General features: G+C 41.0%; 1 protein-coding gene across 2 annotated transcripts in view; it reads right to left on the bottom strand.

Moving 5' to 3' along the window:
- The window catches only part of cep112 (centrosomal protein 112), a 136,083-nt gene that overhangs the window by 68,655 nt on the left and 44,411 nt on the right, over positions 1 to 23,017 (bottom strand). For both annotated transcript variants that reach the window (XM_049562417.1, XM_049562418.1), the window contains exons 18-19: positions 6,799 to 6,934; positions 4,039 to 4,146 (exon numbers count right to left, since the gene is read on the bottom strand). In XM_049562417.1, coding sequence (XP_049418374.1) covers positions 4,039 to 4,146; positions 6,799 to 6,934 — 244 coding nt within the window. The remainder of the gene's footprint in view (positions 1 to 4,038; positions 4,147 to 6,798; positions 6,935 to 23,017) is intronic.

The raw sequence follows: 23,017 nt of genomic DNA, 5'->3' as shown, positions 1-23,017 counted from the left end.
GGCACAATGAACACACACATGCAGGCATGGGTGAACGAGTACACACACAGTGCTTGTAAAAACACAGTATGTAAAATGGACCCACTAGAGTTGAGTCGATTTTTGGTTTTGCCGGGCCAGTCCAGTGTACGAGCTTTAACTAGTTGGATTTTTTGCAAACCGGCTGAACCAGCATTGGTCATTATGACATGTACTGACAAAGTAAAAAGCAGCCTACATCAGCAACCTGTGCTGCCACACTTTCAAAAACTTTTTCATGACTTTTCAAGGACCCATATGAACTTCTGTGTTTGGCCTCACTTGCCCGGTGTTTTTCAAACACATCAGATTTAAACTCCTGTCACTCCCTCTGAAAGTGCAGAGGTAAATAAGAAATGGCTGATTCAAGAAGTTGAAATGAAGAGTTATCTACATTATAACTTCCTATTTCACTAGAAAAACCTAAATAAGGTGGCTGGAGGGAGACTGTCAGGGAGCTGAATGTTTCCGCTAAGCTAAATGATCATCGCTAGTAACAAGATATGCTACTTGCCGATGCCTATATTGTAAGTTATTTCCAGTAAATACCAAAAATAAAACATGTGTTTTCTATTTGAAAAATACAAATGTAGAACGATAGCAAGTACTCACTCATCTCTTAAGTGGTTACTTCTCAAGTCTCGAGCGCACAGCTGATGGTTATGTGGTTTGTTTACATGATGTATGCCTCACAGACGGGCATATTTAATGGACTCAATGTGGACAGAGCGCTCCAATATGTAGGTGGATGTGGTTTACTATTAGGACATAGCTTCATTATGTTCTACTCAATAGTTGCTGCTGAGTCAAGTGTGGCTAGACTTAGTGGTAAAATTCAGGATACCGGTGCGGTGTGGTGTGCTTAATATCAAACCGGTTTGAGAATTTTTATTCCAGCCCAGCCCTGGTACACACTCAACATAAAAGGACTGTGCTCACAGTAACTCATGAATAATCACACATCTTCATGTGCATACAGATAAATATCCTTCCTTCTAAAAGTGAAGCTAATGTCACCAGCACTCATATCAGCACCGTGACAAAGACAGACCCTTTGTCTTTATATGTTTTTATCTTCAAGACAAAAGCCTTCCTGATGTGCTGCTAACCCTGCGTAGCTGGCTTCAACTGTCAACTGCACCCCCACGTTCTGTAGCAGCAGATGATAATCGTCACTTCAATATTTTCTGCAACGCTTTGATTACTTACCTGTTTTTCACATGAGAAGGAATTTATGATTCCTCAGAGCAACCCACTGTAGTTTGGCACTCAAGACACCGATAATGTCTCACAGTTACTGGATCATTATGAAGGCATGAAAATGGCTTTTGGATATACATACAATCTGTTTAACGGTTTAAGCGGCATTGTCTGCTTTCTATTACGATATTCGCTCGCAGCAAGAACTAAAAAGATGCATTTCCCACTTTCCCCACTTAAACTTGTTTTTGAATACATCATAAATACTATTTGAATCTTTTCAAAGTGTGACTTCCCCTCATAAATGTCATTATAATTACAAACACAAGTGTTCAGCCACGGAGCAAATCAATAACGAGGAACCATTTCTCCACTCCTTGGAAACAAAACTGGCGCCCTATCCTCCACTTGCAACCATCTACAGCAAATTACATGCGGTGTATACTCCATCTGGCCTGGAAATGAGTGTTAACATGCTTATTAATGGACAGGTTGAGTGTTAGTTTGTTGGCTGGAAATCAATCATGGTATGGATACAGATGGGAAATAGAGATGCTACACCAGTTAGAGCTGTGCTCTTTTAATTCTTCTTCATCTAAAGGAATAATTGAAGAATTTTGAGTATTATCACCTCTTCAAGGACATCATATTGTCGGCCCAGTTTGTTAGTTTGTCAGCAGGATTGCGAATAACCTACTGGCCCGATTTTCATGGAACTTCGTAGAACACTTTAGCACGGGCCAAGAAGGAACCAATTGAATTTTGAAGAGGATATGAATCACGGGGTGGATTATTTTTAACTTTCATCAAAGGTATACTACCCAGGAACTGTGGGTTAATGTTCCCCAGCAAAACCAAAAGCCAATCCCAGATTTATTGCTTTGGGACACGCTTTATCTGCTTTGCCTTTTGACTCCAGGAACGCCCTGAACACAGCAAAATAAGAGGTAAATAAAAAAAATACAGGCAGAGGGCAGAGTCTCTGCAGATAAAGACACCAATACACACCTCTGGTGGGTCATGAGAGATGATTGAGATGGACCACTTTTGGATCAGTCAATACATTGTTTCTTAGGAAAATCCTGCATACTATACCTTCACCAGTGGGAGTCAAGATAGAGCATTTGGCCTTGACGGAGGTCTGCACTCCCTGAGTGCACTTCTACATTATTACTTAATGGCAATCTAGAGATATATGAATCTCTTATTACATGGTGCAGTTAGGTGCTATGCAGGGCTGCATGATTATGACTGAAACAGCATTCCTGATTATTTTGCCTGATGTTGTAGTCCAGTTGATTATTTGACTATACATTATTTGAGCAATGTATAGTAATCCCTGCCACTAGAAGTGTGAAGAGAGAGATACTGCCCTTTGCCTGTATTTTTCTATTTTCTTCTTATTTTCAGGATGTTAATGGGCGTGTACCTCCACAGCGCTCTGATGAACTTGAGCAAAATGGTAGCGACCAGGTGCCAGACCATAAGCAGCATGCATTTAAGAGACACAGCATAGAAAAAAATGCAAATATAGCGAGGCAAAATGGTAAACGAGAAGGAATCTAGGGTTGGCTTTTACCTTCACTGGTGAGCATGTTAACAAACAGTAATCGACAATCCTACATAGCATACTTTATAGCAGTGGTTCCTGCTCCATAAGTGGGTTGTAGTTGTAAGAATCAAGTCTATTTTGAAGTACAGTGAAATTCTGGCACAGAGCTTTTATTTTGAAGTGCCATTTCCTGCTGTATAATGAGTGAGAGAACAGGCAGCTACCTGTCAGAAACAGCAAACTAGCTAAATGACATGGCCAAACGTAAGAATGACGCTGATTGTATTAAACTGTGTGGACCTTGAACTAATGACTAAGGAGAAATCTGGACCCTTTGGCTGGACCATTTGGGAACCACTGCTTTATAGAAAAGTACACCAGATTGTGAAGCCATTTGAAGACATATTTTGTACATTATACACCCTTGTGGTATGAATTGGGAGATCACTATTGAATAAAACACTTGTTTGAACAATACTCCTCTATAATTGCACACAAAGAAAGCACTGTGACACAAAGGGAGAAACACAAAAAGGCCACTGAAGATAACTCTAAACACTGCCTGAAGAGTAAAGATTAGATTTTAAGCTAAAGTACACATCTTTTATGGCTAAAATACTCAATGATATTGTTAAAGTATACAGCCAGAGATAAAATCCCACCGGCAGGCTGGTGAGGTTATGTGAAATGTAAGTAATAGAAACATAAATTATGCTCCCTGCTGCCTGCAATGAGACTTGCTGCCTTTGATAATATCCATTTCTGTGGTTTAATTGAATCCGATGCTCTATAAGAGATGCCCTCCTATCAGCAAGCTGGATTTCAATGAGTCGTGAAAATGGTTTCTAGACTCTTAATCGAAGAAGAGTGTCAGAGATGCGATGATAAGGGGACCGCGCGTCTGCTATGCAGATTGCATTAGCTTTCAATTGGCAACGTTTAAGATATTTATTGAGCCGCAATCCAAGCCTAATCTAAAGCGTGTCCCTTATCATGAGAAATTAATCAGGTGGAACAGATGGGGAGGAATAACAAGACTATTCCAAATGGATGTCAGTCCCCTTGGCAAGCTCCAGCTGCCCAAGTGTTCAACCACAATAGAGAAAAGATAACAATACGATGATGATAATGATGAGTGAAGCAAGAGGAGAATTCTTTCCCCTGGCTTAGCCATGATCAGATGAGCAAGGAAACTATTCACACATGCAGATACAGGTAGACAAACACACTGTAGACAGATGGACAGAAAGTTACAGACTGATACAGACCTGCTGCTCATATTTCTGTCTGAGTGCATCAAGTTGCTGGGAGAACTCTTTGGCCTGGTTCTCCCTGAGGGACTTGGAGCGGATCAGGTCCTCCTCTACTTTCTCCATCTGAAGGCATGTGAAGAAGAAAAGCAAAGGTCTAAAAATAAATCAACATTCAATGACAATTATTTATGTATAAACTGTAAAAAGTTTGTGTGAAACACTTAGGCTGAAAACCATATATAATATGGGCCTTAAAATTTCATATCTAAGAAGATTGGATATACATTTTTGTTCAAAATTCTGCTCAATATTCTTTCATTTCTACTTGATGCATGCATAATCACAGTATAGGTACAATAAATCTAACACATGCAGAACCATGCAGAATACTATCATGCATCTGCAGCAGAGTGATGCTGCTGTAGCATTTCTCTTTTAATTTGAAATTAATGAACTGCCAACGGGAAGAAATTTATTCATCACATTACGTGTGATCTTATCGTAATGATATCGTCATAACAGCACATCAATATATTAACCTACTCATCAAAGCATGGTATTACAGTTACCATTAAATATGTAATACCAGTGCTTCACATCCAAATTCACACATTCACAGGTGCAAGAAAATAACAAGTCAAGGACTCGAGTGAAAAAGACGCAGTTGGACAGTCACAAGCTCCTGTCTCTTTGAGGACTGTGGGGTTTTTTTCCTGGAAAAAAAGGATTTGACAATATTTCCACTATTTATCCTAACTCAACTTCCACGCAGCCTACCGCTTTCACATTTTCTGTTCAGGTGACGATAATCAAAACAATTGGATATGTAATTTACTGAAACGCCTCTGTATCTGGGCTATGCTGCGTAACGCTCAGGAAATGCTAAATGTGTTTTGATTAATCCATTTAAAATGCTGAAACCTGCTTTGAACTGTGCACGCAACAGAGATTTGATTCTGTGTGGTGCTGCTTTTTTTTCCGAACCAAAATAGGGCAGACTCTTTTCTTTTAAGTGCGGGTCTAAAAGAGGGATGCTGATTTTAAAATGAGAGAAAGACAGAGAGAGGAAGAGGGTGATACAGATAATCCATTTAGATATAACACTGTCTGCAGACAGAGAGAGAGGGAGAAGATGATGAGAGGAGAGATGGAAGGACGAGAAGAGAGAGCGAAAAAACTTCTTTTGAAGTACTTTCTACGACATTAAAGCCTTTGCAGGAGAACGTGATGGAGTGATGCGTAAGTTGGGAGGGGAGAGAGGAAGAGGCAGAAAGGATGACAGGGATGCAGAAGAGACTGCTCCCCTCTCCTGTGGCTTTGATGTGGGCTGAGGATAAAGTCAGATTGGAGACTGGGATGCCAGGGGCTCGATGGGAAAAGAAGGAGCGAGCAGGAGATGGGAGGATGAGAACAGGAGAAAAGAGTAGGAAGAAGAGGAGGGGAAAATGAAGCAATACAGACATTTTCCAAGCATCGAGAGAAGAAGATCTCACTTCCTACCCTAATAAAAAACACAAATGGAGCCTTGTATTCAAGAAGCAGGAACAACCAAGAGAGCTCTCCGTCTGTCACTACCACTTTTCAGCTAGCGTGCTTTTTTCCTAAGGGATCATGAATACAGCGTTTTTTCAAAAGGACATCTCACTTTTTTTGGGTGTCTTCTCTACCGTCTTTAGGGTTTGGATGGAAGCTTCACAATTTATCTCGTCAACACAACAAACATTTTAAATTCACTCTGGGGGAATGAAGGCTTCTCTTGTGCCCACAAACACCCACGCATGAATTTGACTCCCATGCAAGCTCTCTTTGTTTTCTTACAGGACGCTGCACCAACTTGCCGAAAAACTTCACTAATCAGCGACTGAAACTTGCAAAAGTTCCAAACATTCAGGACCACACTAAGTGGTGCCTCGTCAATACCACACACACACACACACACACACACACACACACACACACACACACATAATATGCCCAAAAAATGCCTATAGCCAAACTGTGTTGTAAAACAGCATCAGAAGTTGAGTACGTTATTGATTAGAGAACTCTCCCTATAAGCAGCAGCAGCCCACGCGGTGTGGAGTGCTGATCGTGAGGCCGGCCTGACGTACTAATTAGTCTAGCTGCTTAATGCGAGTGACCCGTTCTCCGTCGAAACCCAAGCATCCCACGTCACGCCCACTGAGAGGAAGGGAGGTCAACGTGCGATGGCAGAGAAACGCACGCACCTGCTTAATGAGCAGGCTTATGAATCATTTCATTCATTTGGGATGACTAAATGAGTGAAAATGGCCTGGGGACAACAACGCTCTTATTTTTACTTTATTTAACTATATATATATTTCAGTATAGGAGCAGCTGAGATGGAAGTGAAGGGGTGGGAGGGAGAGAAGAAAGAAAGACATACGGAGGAATTCAAGCGCAGCCAGCGTGGCGCCCTGTTGCATCTGTGGTCAGGCTGTGTCTCTGCAGCTACAAAATGTGTGTGTGTGTGCATTGTCTTGGTTACTGCCTGTCAAACAGCTCACTCCCTCTGTGGTGGAGCAAACATGAAAGAGAGTAAAAGTGTATCCGTATTTGGTACACATCAGGAAACAAAAAATGAACTAATGTGCGTGAATATAAAAGACTGACTGGATTTACAGCATGCAAACATATAACAGAAAGCAGATGTGCAATCATACCGCTTTGTGTTAGCTAACATACATTGTGCAATTAATGTGTAGTGCTGTGATGTTCTTGCGCACATATGTGTGTTGTAGGAGTGTATCAGACCTGGAGTTTCATGTCAGCGTAGGTCTTCTCAGAGCTGAGCTCCACCTGTTTCTTGAACTGCTCCAGTGCCATATCTGCCTGCTGGATTTGCTGCCTTTGGCTCTCCCTGGCTCTGTCCAGCTGGCTCTCCATCTCCCTTCACACAAAACACACACAAACACAGAGATGAATATATGAAGAAATCCAGAAATGCTTTGTTAAGAAAGGAAGTGAACTTTATTTTTAAGGAACTTTTACAAAACAGTACTTGCAAAGTGCGTTCAGGATGGAAAAAAAAGACGTATGTCAATTAGTTCATATGACCATTCATTATTTTTGACATTTCTATTTTATTAGGAAGAGCAGGGCCGGAAATTTGGTTCGAATCACGATACAATGGTTACAATTCAATATTTTGTGATACTGTATGCAAGGTCATGTATTGCAATTTTTAAAACCTCTTATTTCAGAAACTGTCAACGCTAGTGGTGTGGGCTTTAAGACTGACTGAGTGGTCCATAGGCCTGTGTCCTTTGTAATTAAACAAGCAATATGTTGTTACATTGGAGTAGAAGAGTCAAATGGCTGAAGATGGATTACAACACCAAATGATCTAGTGGTTTAAATACAACACAAACTAAACCAGTGCCACAAATCTGGAGACAAAACTGGAGTTTTAATCATCTTTTTTGTTAGTTTGTTATGAATTGGTTGGTTTAGTTTTTTAACCCTTTGGGGTATTTTTTACTGCCTTTACTTTTAAGCTCATATCACAGTCATTATAAAGGCTACATACACATGATATATCTTGTTTTTTTTCCCCCAGGACATTTGCCATTATGTTCTTCTATGTGCCTGTATTTTATATTAATTTTTATATCAATGAAGAAGAAAAAATCTGTGTTACTAAATTCTTACATTTTCACATGTATCTCACCATAGCAAGTTGGAAGTTGACATATTCTGCCATATATGAAGAGGGGAGACTCTCTGGAATCTGGCAATATAAGAACCATGATGCTGGGACATTCTGTCACTTCACAGCTGTCCAAAACATGTGGTTTGTGCCAGGCAGACATGATTGCCAGTATTTTTTCATTATTGAAAGAAATTCCATTGACTCATTCACAAGTCAAAAATGTGTTTTATCTGAAAGAAACATGCAATATTTACATCTAAGATAACAGAAAAATAGTTACAATATTATTCCTCACTATATGAAGTGACTGATAAGAAGATCTGTATCACTGATTGTAAAGAAAGGTCAGGTTTTTATTTTGTAGGCAATTGATCTGGATTTATAGCGTGATGGGATGACAGCACAATGATGTGTGCGGTATCATTGGAAAGCTCTGGTCCTGCGCTTTCATGTGATATGCGTGGCATTCTGTGCGACACTGCATTCGCGAGTAATCCATCCAAGAGTGATGTGTGTGCAAAGCTGTATGAAAGCTTTGTTATACATCATTTTAGTTTAACTTTATAATTTTTTCCCTTGTGAAAATATTGGACTACAGACAAGTGTTTGGTCTTGTTGAAAATCCATAGAGAAGAACAGGTGTGAATTTGGACGCACTTTGCGTCACTCGGGTCCATAGGGTTAATATTTTATTGTTTTGTCTGTGTCATTCCAGTTTTGCCATGTGAAGCACTCTGGGCTGCATGTATGTATGAAAGGTGCTATATAAATTAAGTTGAGTTGAGTTAAACTGTTACTTCAAAATTGCTATGATGTCTTTGAAAGTCGATACAGTATCACAAAACCTAATATCGCGATACTCGGGTGTATCGATATTAGGGCTTGGCGATATGCATGAAATCACATATCATGTCATTTTATAACAAATACCTCGATATTAATATTGCGACAGTATTGTAGGGTTGACTCATGGTGCGTTCACTAAATATTTACACAATCAAAAGAAGCAAGAACAGTCTTGTAACTTCAGAAAATCACATCATTTTATTGTGACGCAGCTTTTAAAACCAGGAAAAGACAACACTTACAATATAACAATATCCAAAATCCAAGACACTATGAAGTCTCATATCACGATATCGATATAATATTGATATATTGCCCAGCTCCAATTTATAATTTCCTACACCCCTAAGACAGAGTTGAGTGAAGAGTGATGGGAAAGTCATTTTAGCATACAGTTCCTCTGTATCTATCACCTCAGATAACTTGGTGTGTATGTGTGTGTGTGTGTGTGTGTGTGTGTGTGTGTGTCTTCCATGCCAATATGCTGCTGCGATTCCTGGCAAATGTCAGGTCATGGAGTTGCAGGCTGGCTGGATTGACAGGCACACTGAGAGGGACAGCCTCATACTGGGAGCTGTCAGCGCCCAGCCAAGAGGCCCAGCCACGACATCATATACAGCGATACCAAGCAGCTGTCAAGCCTAACCCACGGAGGGTGTGTTGGGACAGGAGTGTGCGTTGGGGTGGATGGAAAGAGGATAGAAAGAGCGACAGAGCTTGAAGTGAAGGGAGAGTATGAGGGTGATATTTTTGTAACCCACCTGAGAATTTACATGTTGAAATATACAGTCAGACATGCAGCGATCACGTGCTATGATGTGTCCTAAAACTAATTTCACCACAAAGATCTGAACTTCACCTAATTTACCAACATGATTTAATACTGACTGGTAAGTACAATAAATGTACTGGCTCAATGTACTCCATGACTGATGAGCAAGCCTTGTAGTCGTGCAAAATGACACATGTTTTGTTTTTGACTCGAACACAGACTTGATTATGACCAATCATGTCAACACACGCTCACATCTGAAACATTTTATCAGCTCCAAGTGCTTGTCATATGATATTCATATTGGATTTGGTGCGTTAGAAGTTGGCAGACTCCTAAATGCATTACATGACCTCTCTTGAAGAGAACATGTTGCTGAAATCCAATTAAATATCTGTATGATATTATTGTCTTCAGATATTTACTGTTTATCATCTAGTGTTGTCTCATCAAGTATAAACACAAAACAAAACAAAACAAAAAAGCCCTAACAAGCCAAAAAAGGAAAGGAATGACTTTTTATTTTTATTTTACCATTGATTCTCTTCTGTACTGATTGACCATTAACCACAATAAAATAATAAGTAACCTATTGATTACATTGCTATTTATTTATTGCTTATTATTAGAAGTTACCTGGCTAACTGATTAATCCTGCTTGGTGCAATACCCCAACCTGGACCTCTGAAGGCAGGTGTCCATAGGCACTTTCCTATGAATAGTGGGGTAATTTATCTTATTGGTTTGTGTATGATCTGTAAACAAGCGTGCAGTGGTTAGCATTGTCACCTCACCACGAGGGGGGAGCCCTTCTATGCGAAGTTGGCATGTTCTCCCCATTTCAGTGTGGGTTTTCTCCATTTTTTTCCTTTCCCTAGGTACTCCGGCTTCCTCCCACAGTCCAAAGACATGCAGATGAATTGGTGACTTTTAAATGGCCGTGAGTGTGAATGTGAGTGTGAATGGTTGTCTGTCTCTATGTGCCAGCCCTGTGAAAGTCTGGCAACAAGTCCAGGGTGTACCCTGCCTCTCACCCAATGTCAGCTGGGATAGGCTCCAGCCCCCCCGCAACCCCTCGAAAATGAATGAAATGAATGAATGAATGTAAACAAGAGGGCACTTTTTGGAATTAACTTAGTTGAGTGACATTTTTGCTGGCCTGTGATTATCAGGGTCTTCACACATTTTCATGGACAAAACTTCAAAACTTTTACATGACTTTCCAAGGACCTTTAAATAAAGTTTTTTTTTCCCTTGTCCTACTTGCCCGGCATTTTTCAAACATATCAGATTCAAACTCTATTTCAAACATAATTTCAGCTAGCAGGGATAAATGAAGAGAGAGACAGAACGTAAATTTGCGTTTATGTTAAATGGCATGTAAGGTTATCCACAAACAATTATTGCAGTAATTTCATTACCCACAACAAAATTCCATGACCATTCCAAGGAACGTGTGTCCAGCCGTTCAGAGTACGACCAAAAGTAGATTTTAAGTAGACTACTTTTGGTCGTACTCTGAACGGCTGGACACAGGTTCCTTAGATACTGTTATTTACACATTTCTGCATAGTATTTCTATTGTTATAGTATAAATGTCTTGCTATCCACTGCTGTTGAAATCTGACAGTCACACATGTATAAATTGTGTATTTGTATTTTTTACTATTCTGACGACTGCTGTGATTCACACAGTCATGCAACTGTTGCCACTTATACGTTTATTTACTTATCTTCTTTCTGTTCTCAGCATAGGCTGATTGATTTGTCACATGATCCAGTCACATGATCATTTCACACACTCCTGATGTGATTTAAACACCTGTTTGTAATTCGACTGGTTCATATCCTGATGAAGACTTGTGTAGTCGAAACGTGTAGATATCCCTGAAAAGGATTTTTAATATTACCACGGAGTGCCTCGGACTTTTCAGTTTGGACTGCATTTTTGAACATTTTTTGAAACTTTCAATTTACTGTCAGGACAGTCCTCCTGTTTTTATTTCATAATTTCTATTAATTTTTGACTTCATGACTTTTCCAGGTTTTCCTTGACCCCGGGAACCCTGGACTATTATATTTTAATATAATTTTGTATCACATATACATTGTCAATTTGATCAGTTTTTTTAACAAGTAGTCTGAACTATGTTTTTTCAGTAGCTTTAGTTAATCAAACTAGATTTCTCTCTCCAGCAGCTTTGCTATAATTCAGCTTTTTCCAGTGTGAAATAATTGGCAGCATTTTGGCTTCTATCCATTTGAGGAGAAAACTGATGCATCAAGATGTGTCGATAGTTGTTTAATAATCCCATTGAACCCCTCTAAACTGAATTGTGAGGCACCTAGGGATTACAACCTCTATCGTACGTATAGTCTACAATTAATAAACTAGAATTACGTTCAATAAATATTTGCGTTTTCTCCAAGAGCACAGACCAACCAAAATCAAATCAAATACAATGAACATCTTATGATGAATACTGAAAGATTATTTAAAATGCCTCTCTGGGAGCTACATTGAGGATAACTTCTTGAAACTGGATGGTTTGATAAAAAATGCATGTTTTTAGACCAAGTCCAAACAACAGTACTCTATTTTATACTGCTCTTAATCACAATATCATGCAGAAATCCTGTAAAATAAGATTTTAGCACTCCCATCCCTGCTTTTTGTTTCATGCATAGAATATGGTGATAATATCGTTAAAGCTTCAGCACCAAGTGAAGCACTTTTTCTCGGCAGCAAAGAAACAACAGCTTTACAGCTTCACTGGAGCGGCTCCTTAAAACCCTCCAAGACCTTTCTTCTGATTAATATACAAAGATGACAATGTTGAAGAGGGACTATGAGTGTGTCTGATATGTACAGTGTATGTGTGTCAGTGCGCTTTTCTCCTGCTCCCTTGTAAATTAACACTCATTGGATGGATAATTATTCCCCGTGGACAGACAAGCAGGAGGAAGAATGAATTTTTGGCCAGTGGGTGAGACTTTAAACCAATTAGAAGAACAACTACGGCGAAATTACACACAACGGGTGGTGGGGGACGTCTGTTCTCCACATATTTATCTGTGTTTCACAAAGCGGGACAGTCAAGTGTGTGCGAGCGTGTGTGTCACAATTGAGGAAGGATATGGTCCATTAACACAGCCATGAAAGCATAGCAGGTAGCACTGTGAACACACAACTGTGTTGCACGTGCACCTATGAAAACAAACTGTATCTACAGAGAAAACTATAGTCATTGCCCGAACACACGCATTTACAAAGTCTGCATTTGAAGTGATTAATCACTTGCCATAATCAAAGCGACCACTTTGTAAAGATAGAACTCTGAATGGAAAAACAGAAACAGAAAAAAAAGCAAACGAGAAAAAGGCAAAGAACAGAAGCAAAGGATTGAAAAAGGAATGTGCAAGCTTTCTCTCCTCTTTATAGTGTTCTGTCTCTTTGTAATTTTGGTTTCTCTCATGTCGGACATCAAACGACAAAGAAATTGTTTTTTTTTTCTCTCCCAATTTTGTGTACTCTGTAATTATTAATCAGTCTCGTTGCATGACTGCCTTCCGGGCTCAGACAGACACAAAAGGATATGTGGAGAGACTAAGATGGAAAAAGAAAGAAAGAGGAAAGAGAGAGGAAGATGGAAAAGAGGATGTCACAGAAATAGCAAGTTTTTTAAACTTCCAAGGCAGAGCAGAAATGAATTGGGTGTGTGTCTCGCTTGAGAGATGATGGAGCCTGTGTGCGAGTGTGTGTGTGAGTGTGTGCGCACGTGCGTGTACGCCTTTGTTCATGAGCCACAGTCACAAACTCTGTGTGTGACTGACAACTCTACTCAAGGAATGCACTATGACTAAGTTGGAGCTGGCTGCTGGGCCTATACCTCTGAGGATACACCGAAAAATTCACTGCAGCTAACTTCAAGTGTGTGACACATTGAAACATATTATGCTCTAAAGCCGAGGAGAGCAGGTGAACACATGGCACCTTCAGTGATTCCTCTGGGAATAACTCCGTGTGTGTGTGTTTCCCCGTGTGTGTGGTCACTAGAGCGGTAGACAGCGTGTCACCATCAATAACAGAGCAATGAGGGTGAGATGAGAGGACAGAGAAAAAGAGTCAGGGAGGCCTGGCAGGGAGAAACGGAGAGGGTAAGGAAGGAGAGGGGTGCCAGCGCCAGGGCGGCCCGTTGGCTTTAAATGGATCTCTGGTCAGAAAAGTGGAAGGAGAGGAGGCTCAAATTAAAGATGTGCCTTCTCTAAAGAGGAAGTCCTCTCATCCCTCAATCCTAAACGGCTGTTTAAAGGGGAGGAAGAGAGGGAGGCGAGCAGAGAGGAGTGTTTGTGCTAGAAAGGGTGAAAGAGCTTCCGCCATCCAGCCGCCTGGCAGACAGGAGGGGTGCAGGGATGCCGGCGTTTTCCGGACTGCCCTAACCACACAATGCCACGTGCCGCCTGTGTGTGAGTGTGCACCACATGCTGGATATACAGAGACAAGGAACTGACTGTATGGAAACATTTACATACACGTACGGTTAATACAAGAGTAAACATTAAAGTCAATGCACACAGAAGCAACTCTAATTGCCTATGCAAATGTTCTTTTCATGTAAGTAGAGTATTTAAGAATTGTATGGGCTGTGATGTGGGTGGAGCAGCGCATGGAAAAGACTGACAAACAGACTAGAATGCACGCTTGCATGCGGATGCCTCTGGTCTCTAGTATAAAAAGACAGAGAGTGAGAGTGTGTGTGTGTGTAAGCGTGGTGTGTGTGTGTGTGCGCAAGTGCATGCGAGCACCCGCGCATCTGCGTCTGTGAGCTCATCCAAACGGAATGATAACGAATCCACAGACACATCAAAGGGGCCTGGAAAAAAAAAAAAAGAGGGAGCACATAAAAAGAGAGAAAATGCAAAACTGAAATATTCAGCGCCCTCTGAAGAAAAAATAAAACAGGCTTGGTTTTCATCCCCAGAGAAAGAGAAAGGGAGAGAGGAAAAAAAAAGAGACAGAAACAGACACAGAATAAGAGACAGACCACAAATAAGTGAACACAAGAGAGAGACAGCACAAGGGCAAGAAAATATTAAAGACAGAGAGAGAAATAGTTAAAAAGAGAGTAAAAAAACAGAGAATCATTGAGCGTGATGGCTTTAAAACTGCCTACAAATGTGGCCTGTTTACAAACAGAATTTCATATCAAGATATGAAACAAAATGGCCACATAGGTAAAAAAACAGAGAGGCATCATTATTATTATCCATCTCCCACAGTAGCATCAGAGCACTCCATTCATCTGGGTGCTTGCAGGGAACAGTCATCTTACTAGTATTGCTTCCAGCTTCTCTTAAAATAAGTCAGCATTACACAAATGCTAACTCTTAAATTAAGCGTAAACCGGTGCTGTAGATTTAGAGCTGAAATGGCTAATAGTTTAAAGATTAATCTGCAACAATACTTAGATAACTTCAAAGAAAATTCACTAGCTACAGCCTCTGCTCTGGTTCCAAATGTTCATATTTTCTTGTTTTCTTAGTCTTCTATGGCAGTTAACTGAGTATTTTGGGGTTTTCAACTGTTGGTTGGACAAAACAAGACATATGGAGACATTACCTTGAACTCTAGGAGAACGCTTTTCTCAATATTCAGACATTTTTTGGTGATTAATCAAGAAAACAATCATTACTCAAAGCCTTGCATAGATTCATCTAAAAAAAAATGGTCAAGAATAGCATTAGTTACAGCCGCACATTACTGAATGTTGCAGAAGGGAAGGGGCTTAGCGCTGTACTCAAGCGTTGGTGGACATGACACATGACATTTCAATTCAGTCCCCTATGACGCTCGTGCTCTCCCATCAACACTGGACGATAAAAGCGGCGAGTTTCCCTCGCGCTAGTGAGTGCGTCAAAGCCAACTAAACACCCCAAGGAGGGAGAGGGATGAAGAGGAATCTGGTTGCAGCCCGGGCTGACAGTACTACAATGTGGGTGGATAAACATGAGGGTGGGACAGAACAAAAAGACACACAACATGTCGGTCTCATACTTCACAATGGCTCAAGAGTTCAGTTACTGCTACCACAGAAGAATTACAGTGTTACCTAATATTTCTACACAACTCATTCTTTACCAGAAGAGAAGATCTTACTCATGACACAGTTTGGAGCAGGGATTTTCCTCCCTTCGCTGTGTATTTAGATCCTATTTGACTTCATGAATTATGCAGACGACAGTATAATATGCTAAATCAACCAGGCACGAATCCCTATAGTAAACATACTGTATTTACATATCTCAAACATTATACAATGGGAAATGAAGATGGAGGCTTTATAATGAAACAATGAAAGCCCCAAAGACAATCCATCCAGATTGAGATGCAGCACATGAATTAAATGTAATAATTCATACCGTCAGTGCATATTTGTAAGGGAGCTAGCCTTAATGCAAAAATGTCAAATCTAGTTAGGTGTGCTAATCACGTAGGCACAGCGAGGCATTTAACGTCATTACAACACCATGATATGGAAATGTCACGATACCAATCAGGCGCACATATTAAGTGATACGAGACACAGCGATGAACAGATATGACAAATTACAGCTGAATAACTAAATGCCAGGATAACTATTAGCTTATTTTCCAGAGTAGGAACTTATTATCTGCCTCATTATCTATCCATTTAATTCAATATTCACAAAGACTAAACAGTGCCTAGCCTTGCTCCATTAGACATCCCTGCAGTGATGGCATATGATAAGCTTAGCCCTACACCCCTATTAACTTTCATTATTGTGTTTTCAGCGCCTTATCTTTATTTTAAATTTACAACAACAAGCAAAAAGTATCTGAGGATGTAACTGTCCTTTAACTCAGACAACCTTGGCTAAAGAGCTCTTTACAATTTTCTTTTTGTCAGGTCTGCGGTATCGAACTGGCGCTTAACCCATCTCCATCCTCTTCTTTCAATGCAGCTGCCATGGGAGTAAATATTGAGCCTCAGTGAAGCTTCTCAATATTCAGGATCCATACCTCCACCTGCTCCTGCACCTCAACACTAAGTGGGGTTGCAGGCTGCACAGACTCTGCTCGGCTACCTCTGGTCCCTCTCCGGACCACCACCACCACCACCACCCCTGCTTCCCTCCATCCCTCCTGTCATGGGAGAGGAATGCTGGGAAAGATAAGACCACTTCAAAGACACACATGGATGTAGAGTATGCATGTGCACACACACACACACACACACACACACACACACACACACACACACACACACACAGGCATAAAATAACATGAAAGAACACACTGGATGCATCCTACATCTTTAAGAGCAGAGGGGGCTCTATCTTACGCAAGCATGTGGGGATGCATGCACAAACACAAAGAGAGAAACAATGACACACAGACCAGACAGACTTGCACACACACTTAATTAGTACCCAATAGGGATGAGCATGGGCACTCGAGTCCTCGATGTGGGCATCAGTATTTGCTCAATGTGTAGAATTGACCATGTTCTACATTAAAAATAGGCTTGGAAGTAGCTGCATACACTAATACTATTGTATGTCAGATACTGTAGATACTGCCGAAGCTTTATTAAACGTCTAATTTTTGGGGGGGACAAGACGCAGTAATTAACTGCTACATATGAATATCCGCATGGACCCATGTTCAGGAGCAAAAATGGTAGCTGTGCAGATAATGTTCCATATTTTCAGTATGATATAACTCGATCTAATGTTATAGGCAGAACAACCAGACATAAGAGTGCAAGTTATGTAATGTTAAACTTGTGTATCATGGCTAATATCTACAGTCTTGAGCTGCACAGAGAGGTAGGCTAACCCTAACTCCTACCCTCATTGTCACTTGGATGTCCATTCCCGACTCTATTCTTATGTTATTTTTTTTTGCAAATAATCAAAAAAGGAAATTACTTAAAATGCCCGTTCCCAGTATCTTGGGATGTCAGTTTCGGCTAATTTTGCTTTTGATAGCCTGATACACATAAACCAGTAACTCACCAGTTGCAAGTAATCCATTGATTCAGTGAGCTTTAGCGATGCATTTCAAAGCGCTATCCATTTAGAGGTGGTGAAATTTAGATGGTTGTGATGTAAGTGTCTTGTTGACAAACTGCCAGCTAGCCGTGTTAACATGACAAAACAATGTCCACTGGTTAGCCTTGGCCACTGTGCACCACCTGAGTCGGTTGGGATCTAGCTAGCTGCACCGCTGCCCACCACTGGTTCTGGTGGTGGGACAACATTGCTGCGGAAACATGGTGGCCACCTACAGGTCTCACTCCAGGTTGCCTCAGTGAGTAAGGAACTTAATTTTCAGCCTCAACACCGCTTTAAGATTGTTAACTATGTTAGCACCTCTAGCTGTGCTGACACTGCTGACGGTGCTAACAGAGCTAAGAGTAATACTAAAAGGGGTTTTTAGCTCAAAATTAAGCTGCTTACTCAACAAAGTAACCTGGGGTGAAACCGGATGTTTCGAGGACAACGCTGTTGGCTCAGGACAATGTTACTAGAGGTAATCACCAAATGAGTGGCATCACTAGCTAGCTCCCACCAGACCCAGTTGGTGTTCAGCGCTGTAAACTGAAGAGCGGCTAAATTAACCTATAGACTGGCATGTAACTGGTCAAAAATATCTTTGGCGGTTAACCGATTAACATCCCTACTTGTACCCAACCAAAGGAACTGTTTTCATGTCTCAAGAGCTGATTACAGAATCAAACAGCAGCTTTGTGGTGATACGTGTGTGCACAAAAAAACAGCAGAAAAGCAAGAATTATGGGTGAGCAGGATTATGACTGAAGGAAAGAGTTAGTGTAAGTTCAACACACCATGAGACAGCTCATCCATGACAGCGTGAGTGTTTGGACAGTCAGTGTGCCTCTCATAAAGGCAAGCACGCTGTCCTCCAGCTGCCTAAAGCAGACGCTGCCTCTGCCACTCCGAACTGTAAACTGATCAAAACGAGCAGAAGTTGCTGCTGGGACGCAGTCAGAGCTGCTACAACCCTGCACCACACCTTAGCAGGCACATGGTTTTGATAAAGCCAGTTGGGTGCCAAGCGGCAGGAAGGAGGAATGGAATGGTATGAAGGAGAGCGTGGAAAAAAAAACAAAAAAAAACAAAAAAAAAAACAGACAGCCTCTTCATGGAGAGAGAAATATCGTAATCTAGAAATAAACCAGCTGTTCTTTTCTACTTTAAACATTCAGGTGATTTTCTGATGTTTTTAAATTGTGATTTGGAGGTCACTGTTGCAAAAGCAGGCAAGCTGTTCCCCAGATGAGCTCCCTCTCCCTCTTTTTTTTCTCCCCCCTTCTGTGGTGCATCTCTCCATCTCTATGCTAATGCCCTGTAATGATCTGAGGCACATTGGGATGAAAGAAGAGGAGAGAAACTTGTTCTCTGCACAGCTTTGTAGTGCTTTTCTGTTGTTGTTGCTATAGTAACACCGACCTGGAACTCAAATTGACGCAGCAATGCTTATTTGCATGGCAGGACAGGGTGATTTTTCTTTTTATGCTGAAAAGAAAGAGTGGGTGTAAACCATGAAAAGAAAGGGGTGTGGATAACAGCTATATATGCTACATACAAACAATAGTCGGAACTGCCAACACATTCATCACCAGTTGTTGAAGAGATAAAATATAATATAACTGCTCCATGTTGATATATGATATAACAGCAGGTTGTATGGATCAACAAACACTTAATATACACATCATAACACAGCGCACATACCACACAGTATCTGGCACATGGAGAGCATGTTGAGCAGTTCTACTTGTTTAATTTCATCATCCATCCTCCCATCTTCACACACACACACACACACACACACGCACCCATACAGACACACATACCCCTGCGTGCGGTCTTGCTTTGACTTTGAAGTTCTCCTGGATCGCCTTTAAAGGCCGTCAGTGTTGCCACGACAGCAGGCAGGTACACATCAGACTGCTTATTGTGTGTGTGTGTGTGTGTGTGTGTGTGTGTGTGGAGCCTGAGTACTTAATTAGCTAAGAGCCCGATGGGCCACTTGCCGTTTCTCAGTGTTTAACACTAAACGAGGGAATGACTGGCTCGTTACTGATACTAACAACAAGGATAATTTATGCACAAATGGATCTGTCTGCTGTGTTTAAGCTTGTCCTCTGTTGCCGGGCTGACAATGACAAGCGCAAACAATAAGCAGGCACAACCATCAATGTCCCTTTGCGATCTTTACGCTGAATACTAAACGCCGCAAAACTGCAAAAAATGTGTTCGCATGTTGTTTCACACTGACAGCAAAACAAAGGAGCAGTAATAATAACCATGTCCTACAGCTTAATACAATTTCTTATTCACGAAAAATGATTTATCCTTGTGTTTAGAGGCCACTTAAAAAAGTGTTTGGCTAAGACACAAAGTGCCTCGGGCTATTGATTAGGACCCAAGAAAAAAAAAGCAAATACAGCCGCGCTCAACCCATTCTTTTTAATCCACTGCCTCTGGGTTGCTATTATATTGTGACAAACAGTTGAAAGGCTCTCAAGGGGGGTGATGGCGCTGTGACTGGCCTTGGCTGTGTATGGCTGGAGCTGGAGCTGAGGCTGTTGAATGTGCGTTGTGTTTAATTGTGCAGAACGCATTCTAGTTTCGCCAGGGAAACTGTAATCTGCTTGCGACCAAGTAATGTGGTCCTCTATGAGATTAAGTGCCCAGTGGAATGTACTGACTGGCTGACTGACTGGTTGGAGTCTGGGCTGTCAGCAGAGTGCGCTTATGTAGTGCTGGAGGGGAGGGAGTGATGGAGCTGAAGGGTGAAGAGAAGGAAGTTGAGGGGGAGGCAAAGAGAGACAGGGAAAGTAGGCCCCCACTTTTTGGGCAGTTAATGTGAATAATGATCAAACAATTATATTACGCAGCATTATTATTATCTGAAGCACTACTTTAACTCAATCACTTCCTAATAATTTAAATCCCCGTATAATGTTCCTGTAATATTCCAATAGAGGCTTAAAGAGTCTCTGGTAGCATAACATTTTCACGGTAGACATTTTGGCATGTTTTAGTGGGAGAGGCAGGTCTAATTAATACCATTAATAAGGTGATTAGGTGAGCCACTTTCAGGGCCCTGGTATTTTGCATGCTGGCTCACCAGAATGGCTTACTCATAATAACCTTTAAGCATATTGTATTTCAAACAATCTGGAAGAGCACTAGACTTTCGCACATCCTCTTTGGAAAATCTAGCCAATGATGGGAGCCTTTGCCAATGACGGGTAATTTCAGAAAGAGGCTGTTCCTATTGGCTGTTGGATGCAGATGCGTGTGCAGATATCATACAAAGAAGGTTACTATTCTAGCATTAGCCAAAAGTGCCTACACCGCAAAGCAACCCCCAAAAAAGGTTGACAAACTTATCAAAAAGAGTCTAAAGGAGGGACTGAAAATAAACAAAACATGTGTCAATGTCGGCAACGTTTTCAGAGACGGATAGAAAATGCTGTTTATGGTTTAGCCCTTTGCTAACTGGAGCCAAAAGCCCACAGCTGCGGTTAATTCACGCATATCACGAAACAAATACTGCCATCTACTGGTTATCTGTCACAACACATAAAGTCTGTTGCAAGAAATCCTGGTGTCATGTTTGATAGTACTTTATGTTTAAAACAGCATGTCACTAAGCTTGCCAAACATGTTTTTATCACCTCAGACAAGACATCTATTTCATCTTTTAGAGATACAGAAACTGTTGTACAAGCTTTTATCTCTTCGCATCTTGATAATTGCAACAGCCTTTATTTCTGTCTTAATCAAAAAACTTTGCAACGACTTCAGCCGCAAGGCTTTTAACCAGCACGACCACATCACACCAGTTTCAGCCTCTTTACATTGGCTCCATGTTTGTTTTATGATTGACTGTAAATCTTATTGATTACTGGCTCCAGATCACATTTTAGACCTGTTAGTCCCTTATGAACCTCTGCGTAGTTTGAGATCCTCGGGCAGAGGTCTTCTGCTTGTCCCAGAGTCCAGGCTGAAGACCGTCAGGGCCCCGAGGCTCTGAAATGACCTGCCCGAGGATATAAGGCTGTCTGAGTCACTGGCTTCGTTTAAGTCTCTCCTAAAAACGTGCTTCTATCGGAAAGCATATCCAGACTTTATCCGAGCGGTCTGTCTATTTTATTGCTTACTGATGTTATTTCCCATTTATCATCTTGATTTTAGCTTTAAATAGATGATATTTTATGACATGTTATTTGTTTTATTCTCCTTGTGTTTTAAATGTTTAGTTTTATTGTACAGAACTTTGTAACTGTGTTTTGAAAGGTGCTATTTAAATAAAGTTTATCATTATCATTATTTATTCAACTTCATCTGTATGTAGCTAGCTAGAGCTACATGCCGCTATAGACTACTTCACTGTGAGGAGAGCAGGCAGCAGCTCCGCATATGCACCTTCAGTAGCCCACTGTAGCAACTCAAATTTAGCCAGCACAAATCCAGGTGCTCGGGACCTGACTCCCTGCCAGGACAGCAAACTTTCTGTTGCTGCCATTACACAGGTTAGACCCAGCCCTTCCACTGGCCACCAGCCTGCTGTGATTCCTGGTGCTAGGGTTTGCACTAGCTGAATTCGAGTTGCTGCAGCTGCTCTCTCTCCAGAGGTGCTGCCCGTCTTCCTCAAGGCAAAAGTAGTCTATAGTGGAGGGGTGCGGTAGCTAGCTAATTCTTCTAATTCTGATATGTTCATACACTTCTAGTCATCCAGTGGGAAGGGCTTAGGACAGAGACGGGAGAGCTGCAGTAGGAGGGTGTATTTTCAAATTCAGACTTTTTTTTTCCTTTTTCAGAAACAGCTTACTCCTTTTTTTTACCTTGTAAAGTTGTTATAATGAGTGTGCTCGCAACCATTTGCCTGTACACATTCAGGAGACACACAGCAATATTAAAATTTAGTTTAGTCCTGTTTTTGAACACCTGATAAAAGTCCAATATTCACTCTCGTTTTATCTGAGGCCTGGTTTCCACCAGTTCATGAGAGAAATATCTGGCTCTTTGGCTGCTAAATGCTCCAATATGTTCACCGGCTAGTCGCAAAACTGTGTCTGTCTGCTGTTTGGAGCTGAGTAGGTAGTGTACAGTAGATTTATTGGAGCCTTTTCACTCCAAACAGATGCCTGTGGACGCTAGAAATGGGATCGTCGAGAGCGATGAGAGTGAAGTGAAACCAAAGCAAAGTGCTGAAAGGAGCTAAAAAGATGTGCAGAGCTCAGGGGAACTGAAGAGTTGATTGGTAATTATTCATCAATTAGAGTGATCCCTTCCACGTCACACATACAAAAGATTGCTTGATTTATTTTTAATATTCCTACAGCTAGTCACAGTGTTTTTCTATCTTATTAAATATTGAATCTATACTATTTGACTTGTGTTTTCTTTATCTTGTGATACATATTCAATAACACTGTATCTTCCTAATATGCTTATCAGTATATTTGATTTTATCTGATTCATACAGTAGGATTAGGTTGGCTATTTTTCTTCAAGACAACATAAGTGCTGCTTATCACATGTGAAGCTCTGATCTGTATGAATTCTCACTACAGTTACAAGGCTCTCAACTCTACCGGTACTACTCACAGTTATAAAAAAAGATCAAAGAGAGTGTG

Source organism: Epinephelus fuscoguttatus, linkage group LG19, assembly GCF_011397635.1.
Source record: "Epinephelus fuscoguttatus linkage group LG19, E.fuscoguttatus.final_Chr_v1".
Classification (NCBI taxonomy): Eukaryota; Metazoa; Chordata; class Actinopteri; order Perciformes; family Serranidae; genus Epinephelus; species Epinephelus fuscoguttatus.
Note: the sequence above shows the minus strand (reverse complement) of the source record. Positions and strands in the feature narration are given on the sequence as shown.